At 54.1% G+C, this 17,446-nt stretch overlaps 2 protein-coding genes across 2 annotated transcripts in view; one reads left to right on the top strand and one right to left on the bottom strand.

Moving 5' to 3' along the window:
- Positions 1 to 327: 327 nt before the first annotated feature.
- FPGT (fucose-1-phosphate guanylyltransferase) lies at positions 328 to 14,653 on the bottom strand. Its single transcript, XM_075320309.1, has 4 exons — positions 14,563 to 14,653; positions 8,530 to 8,700; positions 5,552 to 5,644; positions 328 to 2,840 (listed from the first exon to the last, which is right to left on the bottom strand). The coding sequence occupies exons 1-4, from the start codon at positions 14,633 to 14,635 to the stop codon at positions 1,444 to 1,446; spliced, it is 1,734 nt and encodes a 577-aa protein (XP_075176424.1). The 5' UTR covers positions 14,636 to 14,653; the 3' UTR covers positions 328 to 1,443.
- A 1,016-nt stretch (positions 14,654 to 15,669) lies between these two features.
- Positions 15,670 to 17,446, top strand: part of LRRIQ3 (leucine rich repeats and IQ motif containing 3) — a 52,473-nt gene continuing 50,696 nt past the window's right edge. The window contains exon 1 of the mRNA XM_075321123.1: positions 15,670 to 15,725. The gene's annotated coding sequence lies outside the window, so the exon portion shown is untranslated. The remainder of the gene's footprint in view (positions 15,726 to 17,446) is intronic.

Here is a 17,446-nt window from a genome sequence, read left to right on the forward strand (position 1 = left end):
CTGGGTAATGTCCTCCATGCGGATGCTGTCTCTGAACATGGGAATCCCTCATGTCTATGTGTGCTGCGTATAGAGACATCAGATCATCTAATTTACACTCCATACCTTGAAGACAACTAAAAAGTAACTCCTTGGCTGATTTGCCTTTTTTTTTAGCTTCCTTTCTTCCGACTGCTGTAACAATTTTTAGCTTTCAGTCAGTTTTGCCATATGAGGGCTTGTTTTTTGCAGGATGGCTTATAATTTTAAATGAAACCATGCGTTTTACCGTATAGTGTACTAGAAAACGGCAAAAAAAATCCAAGTGTGGAAAAATTGCAAAAAAAGTTGTTTTTGAGATATTTTATTCACAGTGTTCATTATATAGTAAAACTGATGTGTCTGTGTGATGTCTCAGGTCGGTGCGAGTTCGTAGACACCAAACATGTATAGGTTAACTTTCATCTAAGGGGTTAAAAAAAATCTGACGTTTGTGCAAAAAAAGTGTTTTCTGCGACCCGTAGTATTTTCATTTTTCGGGATCTATGGCTCTGTGATGGCTTATTTTTTGCGTCTTGGGCTGACGTATTTAATGGTGCCATTTTGGAGCAGATGCTACTCTTTGATCGCCTGTTATTGCATTATGCGCAAAATTTGTGGCGACCAAAAACTTTATTTTGGCGTTTGGAGTTTTTTTTACCGATAAGATTAATTTTATATTTTGATAGATCGGGCATTTCTGAATGCGGCAAAACCAAATATGTGTATATTTTTCATTTTGTTAACCCTTGAATGTCAATGGGGACATAAGGGGGTGATTTGAACTGTTAGGTTTTTTTTATATTTTTTAAAACTTTTTTTTATTTTACTAGTCCCCCTAGGGGACTAAGGATCAGCAGTCTGATCGCTTGTGCATTTCTTTTGATCACAGCTATACAGCCGAGATCAGCAGAAATACTCACCTCTTGTTACAGGCAGCAGGTGAAATAGGAAGTGAGTCATGATAGCTACAGGAGTCATCACATGACCCTGTGCTACCATGACAACCATTGGCTCACAGTGATCACGTCATGGCGCCGCCGATGGAGCTGGGTGAGTGAAGATTTACTACCGTGGCGGGGATTTAAATGGCTCTGCCACATTTTGACAGTACCATTTAAGGGGTTAACAGGCATGGGTGGATCGCGGATCCACTCGTGCCTGCGAGGCACACATGTCAGCTGTACAAATCAGCTGACATGTGCTCGGATCCCCACCGTCTGCCGGCAGCAGACGGAGGGAATTAGACTGTGACCGCTTAGGACGTAAGGTCGTTAAGGGTTTAAAGATGGAGTCTGAAGAGGGGAAAACTGGTGAGAATGTAGGATACAAGTCATGTAATGGGCAGAAATAGTGTTATCCTTCGTCTACTAACAGGACGACTGCTCCGAATAAGTCCATTATAACAACAGATACGAGGTCTAATTAATTAGTCTCTTCTCTTTGCCGCCGAGTCTGGATTTCTTCATGAAGGGAACGTCTGAAGTTTAACATTTCATTAATGTTTTTGGAAGCCAGAATCTCCTGGATGGAAACCCTCCTGGCTCCTCCGAGATCCACCGCCGCCGTGCCGCTCATAGCCTCCAGCATCTCCACCGAGGCCAGAGAAGACTCTTCTAGAGTCGCATAACAGGGGAAAATCCGGGCGTTCCATAAACTCAAAGACGTCTGATCGCCGGAGAAAAGCTCCTCGGAAACGCGGATGCCCCAGAGCTGGAGACGCTGAACGAGGCTTGATCCGAATATCTGAAGCGCGTTCAGATCTGACAAGGAAGCCACGTTTTTCTTCAAGTCGTCCTCAATCCCAAAGAGGACGGTGGCAAACATCACTCGGCCATCAATCATCAGGCTGAACGAACTCACGAAAGACTTGTCTGGGATGACGCATCTGACGTTGATGCAGTAGCTGCTGATGACGCAGGATCCCCCCACGGACACGTCGGGGCCCAGCCTGGAATATTCAATGACTGCGCCCGGCGACACTCGGCACGGAGCATCTATCCGGCTGTGAATGACGCACGCCTTGGAGCTGACATTCCCATCTGGGTCCGGAACAACGCTAAAAACTCTGGACTGCAATCCGAGCTCTGCCCGGAGCGCCGCGTCGGAGGTGAAGTGGTGCACGTATTCCTTAAATGTTCCAATATGGTAGAACTTGGACTTATTTAGGGCTATGACCGTGAATTCGGTTCCTCTGAGGAGATGGAAGATCTTTCTTCTCACCTCGGTGAGCTGGGATTCGATCTTGGACACGTTGGCCGTGTTTTCGGTGTAGTCCAAGGTGGCGTCAGGTCCCAGGGCTTGCAGAAAGTCTCCGTAGGCATCAATTTCACAGGGGACGGGTCCTAATTCTTCAAAGAACTGGAGCAACAACGTCACGGTGCCGTGATCCATGTAATACAGGCTGTCGGTATAAACCATCTCAGACGTGGACTCTGAACCGGAAACGGCCCCCGTCCGGTGCATTTTCTCAATGCTGGGCTTGTGGAGGTACGACCGGCAGGTGCGATACTGTAAATCTTCATATTCGGAGGGGGGATTCTCCAGCACAAACACCCCGTGCGTGGTTCCCATTTCCAGTGTGGACGGGTGGGCGAGTGCGGTGATGCCCGGTCTATCGAATGTAACCGCCAGCCCGCCACTGCTGTACAGCTCTATGTCGTCTGCGCAGGTTACCAGGACCCCCGGCTTCATACTAGAGGGGAAATCTATGTAAATGGCCAGCTTCAGGTCCAGCATCTGGTATACGGGGTCACCCAACGGTAATGCGGTGAAAATCTTGCCCAAAGCGCTCGCACTCGGCAATCGCTGACTGTAGCCGCCTGTATTAAGGGAAAAAAAATGGGAGAAATATCACAGTAAAAACATAGTCAACTGGAGCAACCATCTAAGAAAGACAAAAGGTGCCGGATTATCAGACATGCCGGACTATACGGTCATTAGAGTGAATTACCTTTAACGTTGGCCTTAGAATGGGAACCCCATGGATGATTAAAGTACGTACAATATTACAGAAATTTAAGACCTGATGAGGCCAGTGTACTTACTGAGAAAATCCATGTCAGAATGAATTCTCTGACTGGTCAGACTACTCTTATTATTAATATGTTACAACTGAAGCTATAAGGTGATGTAGCTTAAGTATATGCAGCCTGGGCTCATCAGGCCTGACTGGCCGCTCCTCAGTGTCCCTCCTCCCCGCTGCTGCTGAAGTTCCTCCCTCCCTGCCTGACACTTTCTCAGTGCCCCTCCTCCCCGCTGCTGCTGCTGAAGGTGCTCCCTCCCTGCCTAACACCTTCTCAGTGTCACTCCTCCCCGCTGCTGCTGCTGAAGGTGCTCCCTCCCTGCCTAACACCTTCTCAGTGCCCCTCCTCCCCGCTGCTGCTGAAGGTGCTCCCTCCTTGCCTGACACCTTCTCAGTGCCCCTCCTCCCAGCTGCTGCTGAAGGTGCTCCCTCCTTGCCTGACACCTTCTCAGTGCCCCTCCTCCCCGCTGCTGCTGAAGGTGCTCCCTCCTTGCCTGACACCTTCTCAGTGCCCCTCCTCCCCGCTGCTTCTGAAGCTCCTGCCTGACACCTCAGTGCTCTTCCTCCCCGCTGCTGCTGAAGGTGCTCCCTCCCTGCCTAACACCTTCTCAGTGCCCCTCCTCCCCGCTGCTGCTGAGGTGCTCCCTCCTTGCCTGACACCTTCTCAGTGCCCCTCTCCCCGCTGAAGTTCCTCCCTCCCAGCCTGACACCTTCCCAGTGCCCCTCCTCCCCGCTGCTGCTGAAGTTCCTCCCTCCCAGCCTGACACCTTCTCAGTGCCCCTCTCCCCGCTGCTGCTGAAGTTCCTCCCTCCCTGCCTGACACCTTCTCAGTGCCCCTCTCCCCGCTGCTGCTGAAGTTCCTCCCTCCCTGCCTGACACCTTCTCAGTGCCCCTCCTCTCTACTGCTGAATCTACACTCACCCAGCCTGACAGACATCTGCAGCTTGTACTGAGCAGTGGGAAGTTTCAGCAGCAGGGAGGGGGGACATTGAGGAGCGAACAATCACTCTAGGTGGACGGAGATAGACTTTAAACTTTCAAAAAAGGACTTTAGGTCTGGCGCAGTGGTGGTAGAGCCTTAAGGCGGCCAAAGACATTAGGCGCTAAAAACCTGCCATTTTCCAACCATCTTAGTGAATTACAATAGGCCTGATCCTTAGTTTTTCAGGTGAAATAATTTGTTGACAGAGAGGCCTGTGGGAAAGGGCGGCAGATTGGGGGTGTCAGGAAGAAGGACGGCAGACTGGAGGCAGCCAGGAGGGTGGAAGTGAAATGGGGGTGCCTGGAAGGAGCGTGGTAGATAGGAGAGGCCCCTAAAATGGAGGATGCCGGAGATGGGGGAGGGGGTGGTGGAAAAAAGGAGGATGGTGGAGGGGCAGCGCCTTAAGGAGGAAAGCAGTAAAGGGGGGGGTGCCTAAAACGGAAATGTGGGGGGGAGAGAGGGTCACACAGAAGGAAAACAGTGGACGTTTGCCTGAAAAGAGGGCGACATAGAAGGGAGATGCATAGAAGAAGGGTGGTAGAATGGGGAGGGGACGCCCAAAAAGAGTGTGGCCGGGAGCCCAGAAGAAGGGTGGCAGAGAGAGGGGGCCTGAGAGTAGGGCAGCAGATGGGGGCCCCCAAAACGAAGGGCTGCAGAGAAGGTGGGGTGCGTGGAAGGAGGGTGGCAGAGTGTGGAAGGGATCCCAGAAAGAGGGTGGCAGAAAGCCCAGAAGGAGGGCGTCAGAGAAGGGTGTGCCTGAGTGTAGGGCAGCAGACGGGGGCCCCAAATTGAAGGACGGCAGAGAAGAGATGGGTGCATGAAAGAAGGGCGGCCGAGAATCAGGGGCGCCTGGAAGGAGGGTGGCAGAGGCTGGAAGGGTTCCCAGAAGGAAAACGGTAGAGAGGAGGGTAAGGGGAGGGTGGGGGCCTGAGAAAAGGGCAGCAGACGGGGGGGGGGGTCCCCCAAAACAGAGGATGGCAGAGAAGGGGTGCGCTCGAAAGGAGGGCGGCAGAGGGGGAGGGCGTCATAGTGATCAGAAGGGGGCGCCTGGAAGGACGGTGGCAGAAGAAAAGAGGCACCCAGAAGTAGGACAGCACAGAGGGACCCAGATAAGGGGGTACGGGGTCTGGAGGCCGCTTACTCCCCTCTCCCCATTGGTATCCCGTGTACACTAGGTCAGTCGCGTTGATGTGTGCGTGGAGGACTGTCAGGTTATCGGCCGTCCGCCCATGGCTTCCCTCGGTGGGTCGGCAGCTCTCGCTCTATTCCCCGCAGATCGGCAGCCGTCTGTGTGGATGGATGTGAAGCACTTAGACATTGACCCCAACGGAGACCATTAGACAAACTCTTCATGACACGGGGAAGGATGTTTGTATAATTGAAAATCATTAGGAGCCGTACCATGGAAGCGCATTGATTATGTGTAATTAGTTATAACACGATGAGTGGAGATTATGTATCGATTATCCGGCGGCTAATTATTCCTCGTATAATGAGAAAATTATCAAAGGAAAGCAGAGACGTACCGGCGTGGATCAGGAGCACCGTGTACGAGGAGAGCTGGGCGGGGTACAGCTGCTGCAGGCGGTGCAGGGCGGCCAGCGTCGAGCCCCCATTACCTTCAGTTACAGAAAAAAGAAAGTGCAAAATTAGAAAAGGACGACAATAAAAGGTAATAAAACATAAATGCTGCAGAGTAAGAGGACGCGACCATTCTTCTGACTTTTTACCATATTCTTGCACCTATAAAATGACAATCCTGGTCCTCTGTTACTCCTCCTGGAAATTGATGAATAAATGACAATCTCTGCTGACCACTTAAGCCGAGGGGCCGCACAGTCAAAGCTCGGTCTGTCATTTGCTCACTAAAATGTCTAAAGGTCCATTATCCAGGGCTGCGTTTTAGGGAGTGGGTGGGATCTCTGCGTCGGACCCTCACTGATCGAGACTTCAGATGTTTCTGTATGAGATGTGGAAGATTTTGTGAAAGTGAAGTCACCTTTTAACTTAGCAGCAGAACTCCAAGTCAAGCAATGACTGCCAGCACTGGAGAAGGACCCCCGTGAGTGCCGGGGAGATGCGCCCCACTCGCACCGTCAGCGGCGGGGAGATGCGCCCCACTCGCGGCGAGATGCCCCCCACTCGCGGCGAGATGCCCCCCACTCGCGGCGAGATGCCCCCCACTCGCGGCGAGATGCCCCCCACTCGCGGCGAGATGCCCCCCACTCGCGGCGAGATGCCCCCCACTCGCGGCGAGATGCCCCCCACTCGCGGCGAGATGCCCCCCACTCGCGGCGAGATGCCCCCCACTCGCGGCGAGATGCCCCCCACTCGCGGCGAGATGCCCCCCACTCGCGGCGAGATGCCCCCCACTCGCGGCGAGATGCCCCCCACTCGCGGCGAGATGCCCCCCACTCGCGGCGAGATGCCCCCCACTCGCGGCGAGATGCCCCCCACTCGCGGCGAGATGCCCCCCACTCGCGGCGAGATGCCCCCCACTCGCGGCGAGATGCCCCCCACTCGCGGCGAGATGCCCCCCACTCGCGGCGAGATGCCCCCCACTCGCAGGGAGATAGCTGATGTTTAGATGTGGAATTTACACCAGGTCCTGAGTGAATAATCACAATTTGGCAGAAACGTTACTTCATTTTGGGTGTGACTGGAGCAGATGGAGGGGGATGTGTCGCTGACTGCTGCTGAGATACCCGACGCCTCCGGAGCCCCCGCTGCTCCGCCGGCAGCACCGCGGCAGGGGGTGAGCGGCGTCACTATCTATCAGACAACAGGAGGATCAGATTAGTCAGATTTTACAGCGAGTGACTGTGATCACATTGGGGGATGAGGAATCTGCACTGATTTTCAGAGTTTTAAATGAAATCCATCATCTGAGAATCTCCGATCTGAGGGAAGCCGGGGCAGCACCGGGCGCAGGGACTGCAGACAGCGGAGGACGGAGAGAAGAACCCCGCTCCCATCACTCATCTGTGCCGGGGGCAGCACCGAGCACTCACCTCTGTCCTGGAATGGACCTTATACTGCAATGTTGCAAAAAAATGAAAAAAAAAATAAAAGTTAATTTGTTTTGTTTTTTTTTAAAAACAACAAAACAAAGAAAAACAACAACTAGTAAGGTCTCTTTCCATGTAACACTGTCCATGCACAGACCAGAATGCACGGTTTGGCTGTGGCTCCTCTGACCAGAGCCGCTCGGCAGAGGAGACCCCCGGCCATTCCGTGCACAGACCGCAATGCAATAGACTGGCCGGGGGTCTCCTGACAGGAGTGTGATAGCCTGATAGAAATATATGAAGCTGTCAGGAGAGCCGCCGCCAGCCCCTGCATTCTGGTCTGTGCACGGACATGACAGGGATCTCCTATGCCGAGCAGCTCTGGTTAGGAGAGCCACCGCCAGCCCCTGCATTCTGGTCTGTGCACAGACAGGCCGGGGGTCTCCTATGCCGAGCAGATCTGGTCAGGAGAGCCACCGCCAGTCTCTGCATTCAGGTCTGTGCACGGACATGACGGGGGTCTCCTATGCCGAGCAGCTCTGGTCAGGAGAGCCACCGCCAGTCTCTGCATTCTGGTCTGTGCACAGACAGGCCGGGGGTCCCCTGTGCTGAGTGGCTCAGGTCAGGAGAGCCATCGCCAGCCCCTACACGGACCGAGAGTCCTTATATAAAAACCATAGTTTAAAAAAAAAAAAAAAAATCTCCTACCCGAAGGCGCCGCTCCCTATTAGTCGGCCCGGCAGTGGTCTGTGTGGCGCCACAACACATGATTCACTGGACTATCGCAGAAAGGAGGAGGCAGACGACCAGTGGCCGCCGGACCAGGGTGTGTGCCCTGGCTTATTCCCCGCTCCCCGAGCTGAGCGTGCATGGGTCAGGGGGTCTGGAGGAAAAGTGGTCAGCGGACAGAGCACCATCTTTGTGATCACTTGCTTCTAGTCCCCACCTTTATGTCTCAATCTGGACTCTAGGACCAGAAGCAGCAGCACGAGGCGGATCTGTGGCGATCGCTCCAGGTACGGCAGGACTGGCAGCCGTATACCGAGCAGCTAGAAAAACTAACGAGCACACTGCCGACAGATTTCCATGGCTGCCCGATAATCCAGAATACCTGCTAATCTGTAGGTCTGGGATAATTCCAGAGTGTAGGAATTCTGCGGAGGAGGTGCAGGGATCCGCGGCGCTGCTCCTCTATGCAGAGCGCTCCGCACCTGACGAGTTCGGAGCTTTGGTGACAGTTCATTAAGTGGAGCGGCCGGGGGGGGGGGGGGGGGACACAGCGGATATTTGGGAAGTCAAGTGTTGTGGGGAGAAGATTAGAGGGGACGCCGCTCACTTCTCCCGCTAACAATAAGGCTGAGGAATGGCCGGATATTTATAGGCTCAGATCACACACTAATTGGCAGCCAGTGTGCACAGCGCAGACACAAAGCCACAGATGGCAGCGCGGCTCCGGGCTGAAGGCTACCAATTATATAAATAGCTGCAGAGCTCACCTATTTTTGGTCCCGGCGGATCAGAGAAGACGTGATAACGAACTCCGAGAGGAAGTTCTCTCCGCGCCAGTTTATCAGCAATCTGCCGGTGATAAGCCCGCTCCTGCCGACTGTCAGCCGCCGTAATGACAACCACGTCCCAGAACGCCCCGGCCGGGGCCGCCGCTGCACCTGTACGGGGAAAACAGAGGAAATCAGCAACGAACGCGGGAAACCGGGGGACGAGAGGGAAAATCAGCACCGAACGCGGGAAACCGGGGGACAAGAGCGCTGCACCTGTACCGGGGAAACAGAGGAAATCAGCACCGAACGCGGGAAACCGGGGGACAAGAGCGCTGCACCTGTACCGGGGAAACAGAGGAAATCAACACCGAACGCGGGAAACCGGGGACGAGAGCGCTGCACCTGTACCGGGGAAACAGAGGAAATCAACACCGAACGCGGGAAACCGGGGGACGAGAGGGAAAATCAGCACCGAACGCGGGAAACCGGGGGACGAGAGGGAAAATCAGCACCGAACGCGGGAAACCGGGGGACAAGAGCGCTGCACCTGTACCGGGGAAACAGAGGAAATCAGCACCGAACGCGGGAAACCGGGGGACGAGAGGGAAAATCAGCACTGAACGCGGGAAACCGGGGACGAGAGCGCTGCACCTGTACGGGGGAAACAGAGAAAATCAGCACCGAACGCGGGAAACCGGGGGACGAGAGGAAAAATCAGCACCGAACACGGGAAACCGGGGGACAAGAGCGCTGCACCTGTACGGGGGAAACAGAGGAAATCAGCACCGAACGCGGGAAACCGGGGAACGAGAGGGAAAATCAGCACCGAACGCGGGAAACCGGGGGACGAGAGGGAAAATCAGCACCGAACGCGGGAAACAAGAGCGCTGCACCTGTACAGGGAAAACAGAGGAAATCAGCAACGAACGCGGGAAACCGGGGGACGAGAGGGAAAATCAGCACCGAACGCAGGAAACCGGGGACGAGAGCGCTGCACCTGTACCGGGGAAACAGAGGAAATCAGCACCGAACGCGGGAAACCGGGGGACGAGAGGGAAAATCAGCACTGAACGCGGGAAACCGGGGGAGGAGAGGGAAAACACCCCGAGAGAGCGGCACACGGACAATGCACCGCCTGTACGGGGGAAACAGAGAAAATCAGCACCGAGCACGGGAAACCGGGGAACAGAGGGAAAATCAGCACCGAACGCGGGAAACCGGGGGACGAGAGCGCAGCACACAGACACCGCGCCACCTGTACGGGGGAAACAGAAAAAATCAGCACCGAGTACGGGAAACCGGGGGACGAGAGGGAAAATCAGCACCGAACGGGGGAAACCGGGGGACGAGAGGGAAAACATCCCGAGAGCTCGGCACACGGACACCGCTGCACCTGTATGGGGGAAACAGAGGAAATCAGCACGGGAAACAGAGGGAAAATCAGCACCAAATGTGGGAAACCGGGGACGAGAGCGCTGCACCTGTACGGGGGAAACAGAGAAAATCAGCACCGAACGGGGGAAACCGGGGGACGAGAGGGAAAATCAGCACCGAACGCAGGAAACCGGGGACGAGAGCGCTGCACACAGACACCGCTGCACCTGTACAGGGGAAACAGAGGAAATCAGCACCGAACGCGGGAAACCAAGGGACGAGAGGGGAAAAATCCCGAGAGTGAGGCACACGGACACCGCACCACCTGTACGGGAGAAACAGAGGGAAAATCAGCACCGAACGCGGGAAACCGGGGGACGAGAGCGCAGCACACAGACACCGCGCCACCTGTACGGGGGAAACAGAGGAAATCAGCACCGAGCACGGGAAACCGGGGGACGAGATCGCTGGACATGGACACTGCGCCACCTGTGCGGGGGAAACAGAGAAAATCAGCACCGAACGCGGGAAACGAGAGGGAAAATCAGCACCGAACGCGGGAAACGAGAGGGAAAATCAGCACCGAACGCGGGAAACCAGGGGACAAGAAGGAATACACCCCGAGAGCTCGGCACACAGACACTGCTGCACCTGTACGGGGAAACAGAGGGAAAATCAGCACCAAACGCGGGAAACCGGGGGACAAGAGGGAAAATCAGCACCGAACGCGGGAAACCGGGGGACGAGAGGGAAAATCAGCACCGAACGCGGGAAGAGAGGGAATACACCCCGAGAGCTCGGCACACGGACACCGCACCACATGTACGGGGGAAACAGAGAAAATCAGCACCGAAAGCGGGAAACCGGGGGATGAGAAGGAATACATCCCAAGAGCGCTGCACACGGACACTGCATCGCCTGTACAGAGGAAACCGAGAGAATCAGCACCGAATGTGGGAAACCGAGGGATGAGAGGGGATACATCCCGGGAGCGCTGCACATGAATACCGCACCACCTGTACGGGGGAAACAGAGGAAAATCAGCACCAAACGCGGGAAATCGGGGGACGAGAGGGAATACATCCAAAGAGCGCTGCACATGGACACAGCGCCACCTATGGGGGGGGGAAACAGAGGGAAAATCAGCACCGAACACGGGAAACCGGGGATGAGGGGGAAAACATCCCGAGAGAGCGGCACACGGACACCGCGCTGCAATAATTAGCGCCCCGCTGCTCCATATACTCCTATGAGAGGGAAACAACAAATCTGGGCATGAAGAAATCGCATCCCCAGGAGAGTTACTGCAAAGTAACTAATGCCACTGTTCTCTCTCCACCGCGGTGCACTGCTTGCCCCGCTGCTCTCTCCGCTGCCATGCTCTGCGTGCCCCGCTGCTCTCTCCGCTGCCATGCTCTGCGTGCCCCGCTGCTCTCTCCGCTGCCATGCTCTGCGTGCCCCACTCCTCTCTCCGCTGCCATGCTCTGCGTGCCATGCTCTGCGTGCCCCGCTCCTCTCTCCGCTGCCATGCTCTGCGTGCCCCGCTCCTCTCTCCGCTGCCATGCTCTGCGTGCCCCGCTCCTCTCTCCGCTGCCATGCTCTGCGTGCCCCCGCTCCTCTCTCCGCTGCCATGCTCTGCGTGCCCCGCTCCTCTCTCCGCTGCCATGCTCTGCGTGCCCCGCTCCTCTCTCTGCTGCCATGCTCTGCGTGCCCCGCTCCTCTCTCCGCTGCCATGCTCTGCGTGCCCCGCTCCTCTCTCCGCTGCCATGCTCTGCGTGCCCCGCTCCTCTCTCCGCTGCCATGCTCTGCGTGCCCCGCTGCTCTCTCCTCTGCCATGCTCTGCGTGCCCCGCTGCTCTCTCCGCTGCCATGCTCTGCGTGCCCCGCTGCTCTCTCCGCTGCCATGCTCTGCGTGCCCCGCTGCTCTCTCCGCTGCCATGCTCTGCGTGCCCCGCTGCTCTCTCCGCTGCCATGCTCTGCGTGCCCCGCTGCTCTCTCCGCTGCCATGCTCTGCGTGCCCCGCTGCTCTCTCCGCTGCCATGCTCTGCGTGCCCCGCTGCTCTCTCCGCTGCCATGCTCTGCGTGCCCCGCTGCTCTCTCCGCTGCCATGCTCTGCGTGCCCCGCTGCTCTCTCCGCTGCCATGCTCTGCGTGCCCCGCTGCTCTCTCCGCTGCCATGCTCTGCGTGCCCCGCTGCTCTCTCCGCTGCCATGCTCTGCGTGCCCCGCTGCCATGCTCTGCGTGCCCCGCTGCTCTCTCCGCTGCCATGCTCTGCGTGCCCCGCTGCTCTCTCCGCTGCCATGCTCTGCGTGCCCCGCTGCTCTCTCCGCTGCCATGCTCTGCGTGCCCCGCTGCTCTCTCCGCTGCCATGCTCTGCGTGCCCCGCTGCTCTCTCCGCTGCCATGCTCTGCGTGCCCCGCTGCTCTCTCCGCTGCCATGCTCTGCGTGCCCCGCTGCTCTCTCCGCTGCCATGCTCTGCGTGCCCCGCTGCTCTCTCCGCTGCCATGCTCTGCGTGCTCCGCTGCCATGCTCTGCGTGCCCCGCTGCTCTCTCCGCTGCCATGCTCTGCGTGCCCCGCTGCCATGCTCTGCGTGCCCCGCTGCTCTCTCCGCTGCCATGCTCTGCGTGCCCCGCTGCCATGCTCTGCGTGCCCCGCTGCTCTCTCCACTGCGACGCTCTGCGTGCCCCACTTCTCTCCGCTGCAATGCTCTGCGTGCCCCGCTCCTCTCCGCTGCAATGCTCTGCGTGCCCCGCTCCTCTCTCCGCTGCCATACTCTGCGTGCCCAGCTTCTCTCTCCGCTGCCATACTCTGCGCGCCCCGCTTCTCTCTCCGCTGCAATGCTCTGCGTGCCCCGCTCCTCTCTCCGCTGCCATACTCTGCGCGCCCAGTTTCTCTCTCCGCTGCCATTCTCTGCGCGCCCCGCTTCTCTCTCCGCTGCGACGCTCTGCGTGACCCGCTTCTCTCTCCGCTGCGACGCTCTGCGTGCCCCACTTCTCTCCGCTGCAATGCTCTGCGTGCCCCGCTCCTCTCTCCGCTGCCATACTCTGCGCGCCCAGTTTCTCTCTCCGCTGCCATACTCTGCGCGCCCCGCTTCTCTCTCCGCTACGACGCTCTGCGTGACCCGCTTCTCTCTCCGCTGCGACGCTCTGCGTGCCCCGCTTCTCTCTCCGCTGCGACGCTCTGCGTGCCCCGCTTCTCTCTCCGCTGCGACGCTCTGCGTGACCCGCTTCTCTCTCCGCTGCGACGCTCTGCGTGACCCGCTTCTCTCTCCGCTGCGACGCTCTGCGTGACCCGCTTCTCTCTCCGCTGCGACGCTCTGCGTGACCCGCTTCTCTCTCCGCTGCGACGCTCTGCGTGACCCGCTTCTCTCTCCGCTGCGACGCTCTGCGTGCCCCGCTTCTCTCTCCGCTGCGACGCTCTGCGTGCCCCGCTTCTCTCTCCGCTGCGACGCTCTGCGTGCCCCGCTTCTCTCTCCGCTGCGACGCTCTGCGTGCCCCGCTTCTCTCTCCGCTGCGACGCTCTGCGTGCCCCGCTTCTCTCTCCGCTGCGACGCTCTGCGTGCCCCGCTTCTCTCTCCGCTGCGACGCTCTGCGTGCCCCGCTTCTCTCTCCGCTGCGACGCTCTGCGTGCCCCGCTTCTCTCTCCGCTGCGACGCTCTGCGTGCCCCGCTTCTCTCTCCGCTGCGACGCTCTGCGTGCCCCGCTTCTCTCTCCGCTGCGACGCTCTGCGTGCCCCGCTTCTCTCTCCGCTGCGACGCTCTGCGTGCCCCGCTTCTCTCTCCGCTGCGACGCTCTGCGTGCCCCGCTTCTCTCTCCGCTGCGACGCTCTGCGTGCCCCGCTTCTCTCTCCGCTGCGACGCTCTGCGTGCCTTGCTTCTCTCTCCGCTGCGACGCTCTGCGTGCCTTGCTTCTCTCTCCGCTGCGACGCTCTGCGTGCCTTGCTTCTCTCTCCGCTGCGACGCTCTGCGTGCCTTGCTTCTCTCTCCGCTGCGACGCTCTGCGTGCCCAGCTTCTCTCTCCGCTGCGACGCTCTGCGTGCCCCGCTTCTCTCTCCGCTGCGACGCTCTGCGTGCCCCGCTTCTCTCTCCGCTGCGACGCTCTGCGTGCCCCGCTTCTCTCTCCGCTGCGACGCTCTGCGTGCCCCGCTTCTCTCTCCGCTGCGACGCTCTGCGTGCCCCGCTTCTCTCTCCGCTGCGACGCTCTGCGTGCCTTGCTTCTCTCTCCGCTGCGACGCTCTGCGTGCCCCGCTTCTCTCTCCGCTGCGACGCTCTGCGTGCCCAGTTATCTCTGTTGCGGTGCTCTGCTGCTCCGGAGAGGCAGGCTCATGTATGCGGCTCGGGTCATACAATACACTGTACTGGGACTATGATAACACTTCCTGGCGCAGCTTCCGGAATCTTTCTGGATTTTCATTTGCAAATCATATAAAAAAAATCAGCACCGGAAACAGGGAGAAAAAAAAAAGCGTCAGAAAACACCGCGGGTCTGGGGCTGTCACGCGTCACCGCGCGCTGAACATCGCCATTTATAAGAGCGCTGCTTGCGGTCAGTGACCAGAACCCGCCTGAGCGCGGCACAGCCCTCAGCCGCAAGGAGTCTCTCCACCTCACAGCAAGCAGAGAGCCTGACGTCTCAGGTCACATGACGCACGCACGCACCTCTCAGGCTGCGGTACCGCGCCAGCCTCCGGCCGGTCTCCCCCTGCACACCGCCCGCTCCCGGCTCACACATCCTGCACAGCTGACAGACGACCTCTCACCTCTGACGTCAGCGGACACGTCTCCTTCTACGTAGCGGCCATGATTGTTCAGGGCGAGGACCGAAACCGTCCCATTACGTGTGACGTCAGTCAGTGGGTGGTGCTTCGTGTAAAGGGCGGGGCTATGATGTTAGGGGCGGGGCTTTATAATGATATAAACCAGGAATATTAAAAAGAAAAAAGTAAAACTAGGTCAGAAGAATTAGAGACAAACACTTCCTACAGCTGCACCCACCGCACCATAATAATAATAACAACAATGATAGTAGTAATAATAATAATAATAATAATAACAATAAATAGTAATATTAATAATAATAATAACAACAATACATAGTAATATTAATAATAATAATAACAACAATAATAGTAATAATAATAATAATAATAATAATAATAATAACAATAAATAATAATAATAATAATAATAACAATAAATAATAATAATAATAATAACAATAAATAATAATAATAATAACAATAAATAATAATAATAATAACAATAAATAATAATAATAACAATACATAGTAATATTAATAATAATAATAAATAATAATAACAATAAATAGTAATATTAATAATAATAATAATAATTAATAATTAATAATATCAATAATACTAATAGCAATAAATAACACTAACAATAATAATGATAATAATAATAGTAATAATAACTATAATAATATTATTAATAATAACAATACATGACAACAATAATAATTATAATAATAATAATAAGTGCATCTTAAATTTATAGTTCAAATATTAAAAGCTATAAAAATTTACATTTTTTTTTTTTTTTTAAAGCCCTGAAGCCGATTATAGTCAATCATCGAAGCATGCACGGATTACAGAAATACAATCACAGGTCACCGCCGCCACTGATCGCTGATCGGCTACAGATATTTCGGTAGATTCATCTTCTCCCTTTCTTCTGTGTGAGCGTAGAGACGCTCAGTCCCGGGGGCTCTGGCCCTTTAAGGCTTGTTGTGGTTTCCATGACAGCAGAATGTATCACAATCTGAGTCTGAACATTCCACTGCGAGACAAGCGGCTGAGAGGTAACTGAAGGCGAGGGAAGCGGCCGCCTGTATATAATATATAGGTGCCACCCCCTGTATATAATTTATAGGTGCCACCCCCTGTATATCATGTATAGGTGCCACCCCCTGTAAGTAATGTATAGGTGCTGGTACCATCTGTACATAATGTATAGGTGCTGATACCAACTGGTATATAATGTATAGGTGCTGGTACCAACCGGTATATAATGTATAGGTGCTGGTACCACATGTATATAATGTATAGGTGCTGGTATCAACTGGTATATAATGCATAGGTGCTGGTACCACCTGTATATAATGTATAGGTGCTGGTACCACATGTATATAATGTATAGGTGCTGGTACCACCTGTATATAATGTATAGATGCTGGTACCGCCTGTATATAATGTATAGGTGCTGGTACCACTTGTATATAATGTACAGGTGCTGGTACCAACTGGTTTATAATGTATAGGTGCTAGTACGGCCTGTATGTAATATATAGGTGCTGGTACTGCCTGTATATAATGCATAGGTGCTGGTACCACCTGTATATAATGTAGAGATGCTGGCACCAACTGGTATATAATGTATAGGTGCTGGTACCACCTGTATATAATGTATAGGTGCTGGTACCGCCTGTATATAATGTATAGGTGCTGGTACTGCCTGTATATAATGTATAGGTGTTGCTACCGCCTGTATATAATGTATACGTGCTGGTACAAACCGGTATAGAATGTATAGGTGATGGTTTCACCTGTATATAATATATAGGTGCTGGTACCGCCTGTATATAATGCATAGGTGCTGGTACCAACTGGTTTATAATGTATAGGTGCTGGTACCGCATGTGTATAATGTATATGTGCTGGTACCAACCAGTATATAATGCATAGGTGCTGGTACCACCTGTATATAATGTATAGGTGCTGGTACCGCCTGTATATAATGTATAGGTGCCACCTGTGACCACCTGTATAAAACATACAGGTGCTGCATTTTTGCTGCTTTTTTGGTGAATGAAACTAACTTTATTAAACATGTATTGTAGACAAATGACAAACCAAAATATGAAGCCAAAAACACAACATAGGAAAAAAAAACCCAGCAAAAATGCCACAAACCTGCTTTTTGGAACGATGTTCACAGCAGGAACAGATATTGTTTGATACTTGTAGTAAAGATATACAGAATATTTTCCATCCGCTGATACATACAGTCTTCTTCATTGCTCAGCTATCGTGTTACCAGCCCTTGCGGGGGGGGGGGGGGGGGGTCTCCTGTTGCTTTTTTTTTTTTTTTTTTTACAAGTGAAAGACCCCTGATCTCTGTAGGTTATTATTGCGCTACCTGCAATAGCAGTCAGTATATAAAGCTGGAGCTTAACTGTGACTTCCACATGGGCCAAAAGCGATGTCATCGAAAATGGAGTTCAGGGTAATAATGTAGGGAACCCTACTTATTTCAGCCCACATAATATACCATATAGTGCCAAAACACTACTGTCATATAATGTTTAAATAATTCTGCTCTAAAAGCAAATAAAATACTGTCTTATGGAATTTATGTACTATTGCTATAAAGAACCATGATAATACTGCCATACAGTTACATAGTACTGCTATACAGGGCAAAGATAATACTGTCATACAGTTACATACTGTAGCACTGCTATAAAGGGACAAGAGATTTCTGCCCAAATACAGTTATACTGCTATATATTATTTACATATT

Source organism: Anomaloglossus baeobatrachus, chromosome 8 (assembly GCF_048569485.1).
Source record: "Anomaloglossus baeobatrachus isolate aAnoBae1 chromosome 8, aAnoBae1.hap1, whole genome shotgun sequence".
Taxonomy (NCBI): domain Eukaryota; kingdom Metazoa; phylum Chordata; class Amphibia; order Anura; family Aromobatidae; genus Anomaloglossus; species Anomaloglossus baeobatrachus.

Coding starts and splice junctions, on each gene's coding strand:
- FPGT (XM_075320309.1), bottom strand. CDS start 14,635: ATGTGTGAGCCGGGAGCGGGCGGTGTGCAGGGGGAGACCGGCCGGAGG. Junction 5,645..8,529: donor TCCGCCGGGACCAAAAATAG/GTGAGCTCTGCA, acceptor CTGTAACTGAAG/GTAATGGGGGCTCGACGCTG. Junction 2,841..5,551: donor GGTGCTCCTGATCCACGCCG/GTACGTCTCTGC, acceptor CCCTTAATACAG/GCGGCTACAGTCAGCGATTG.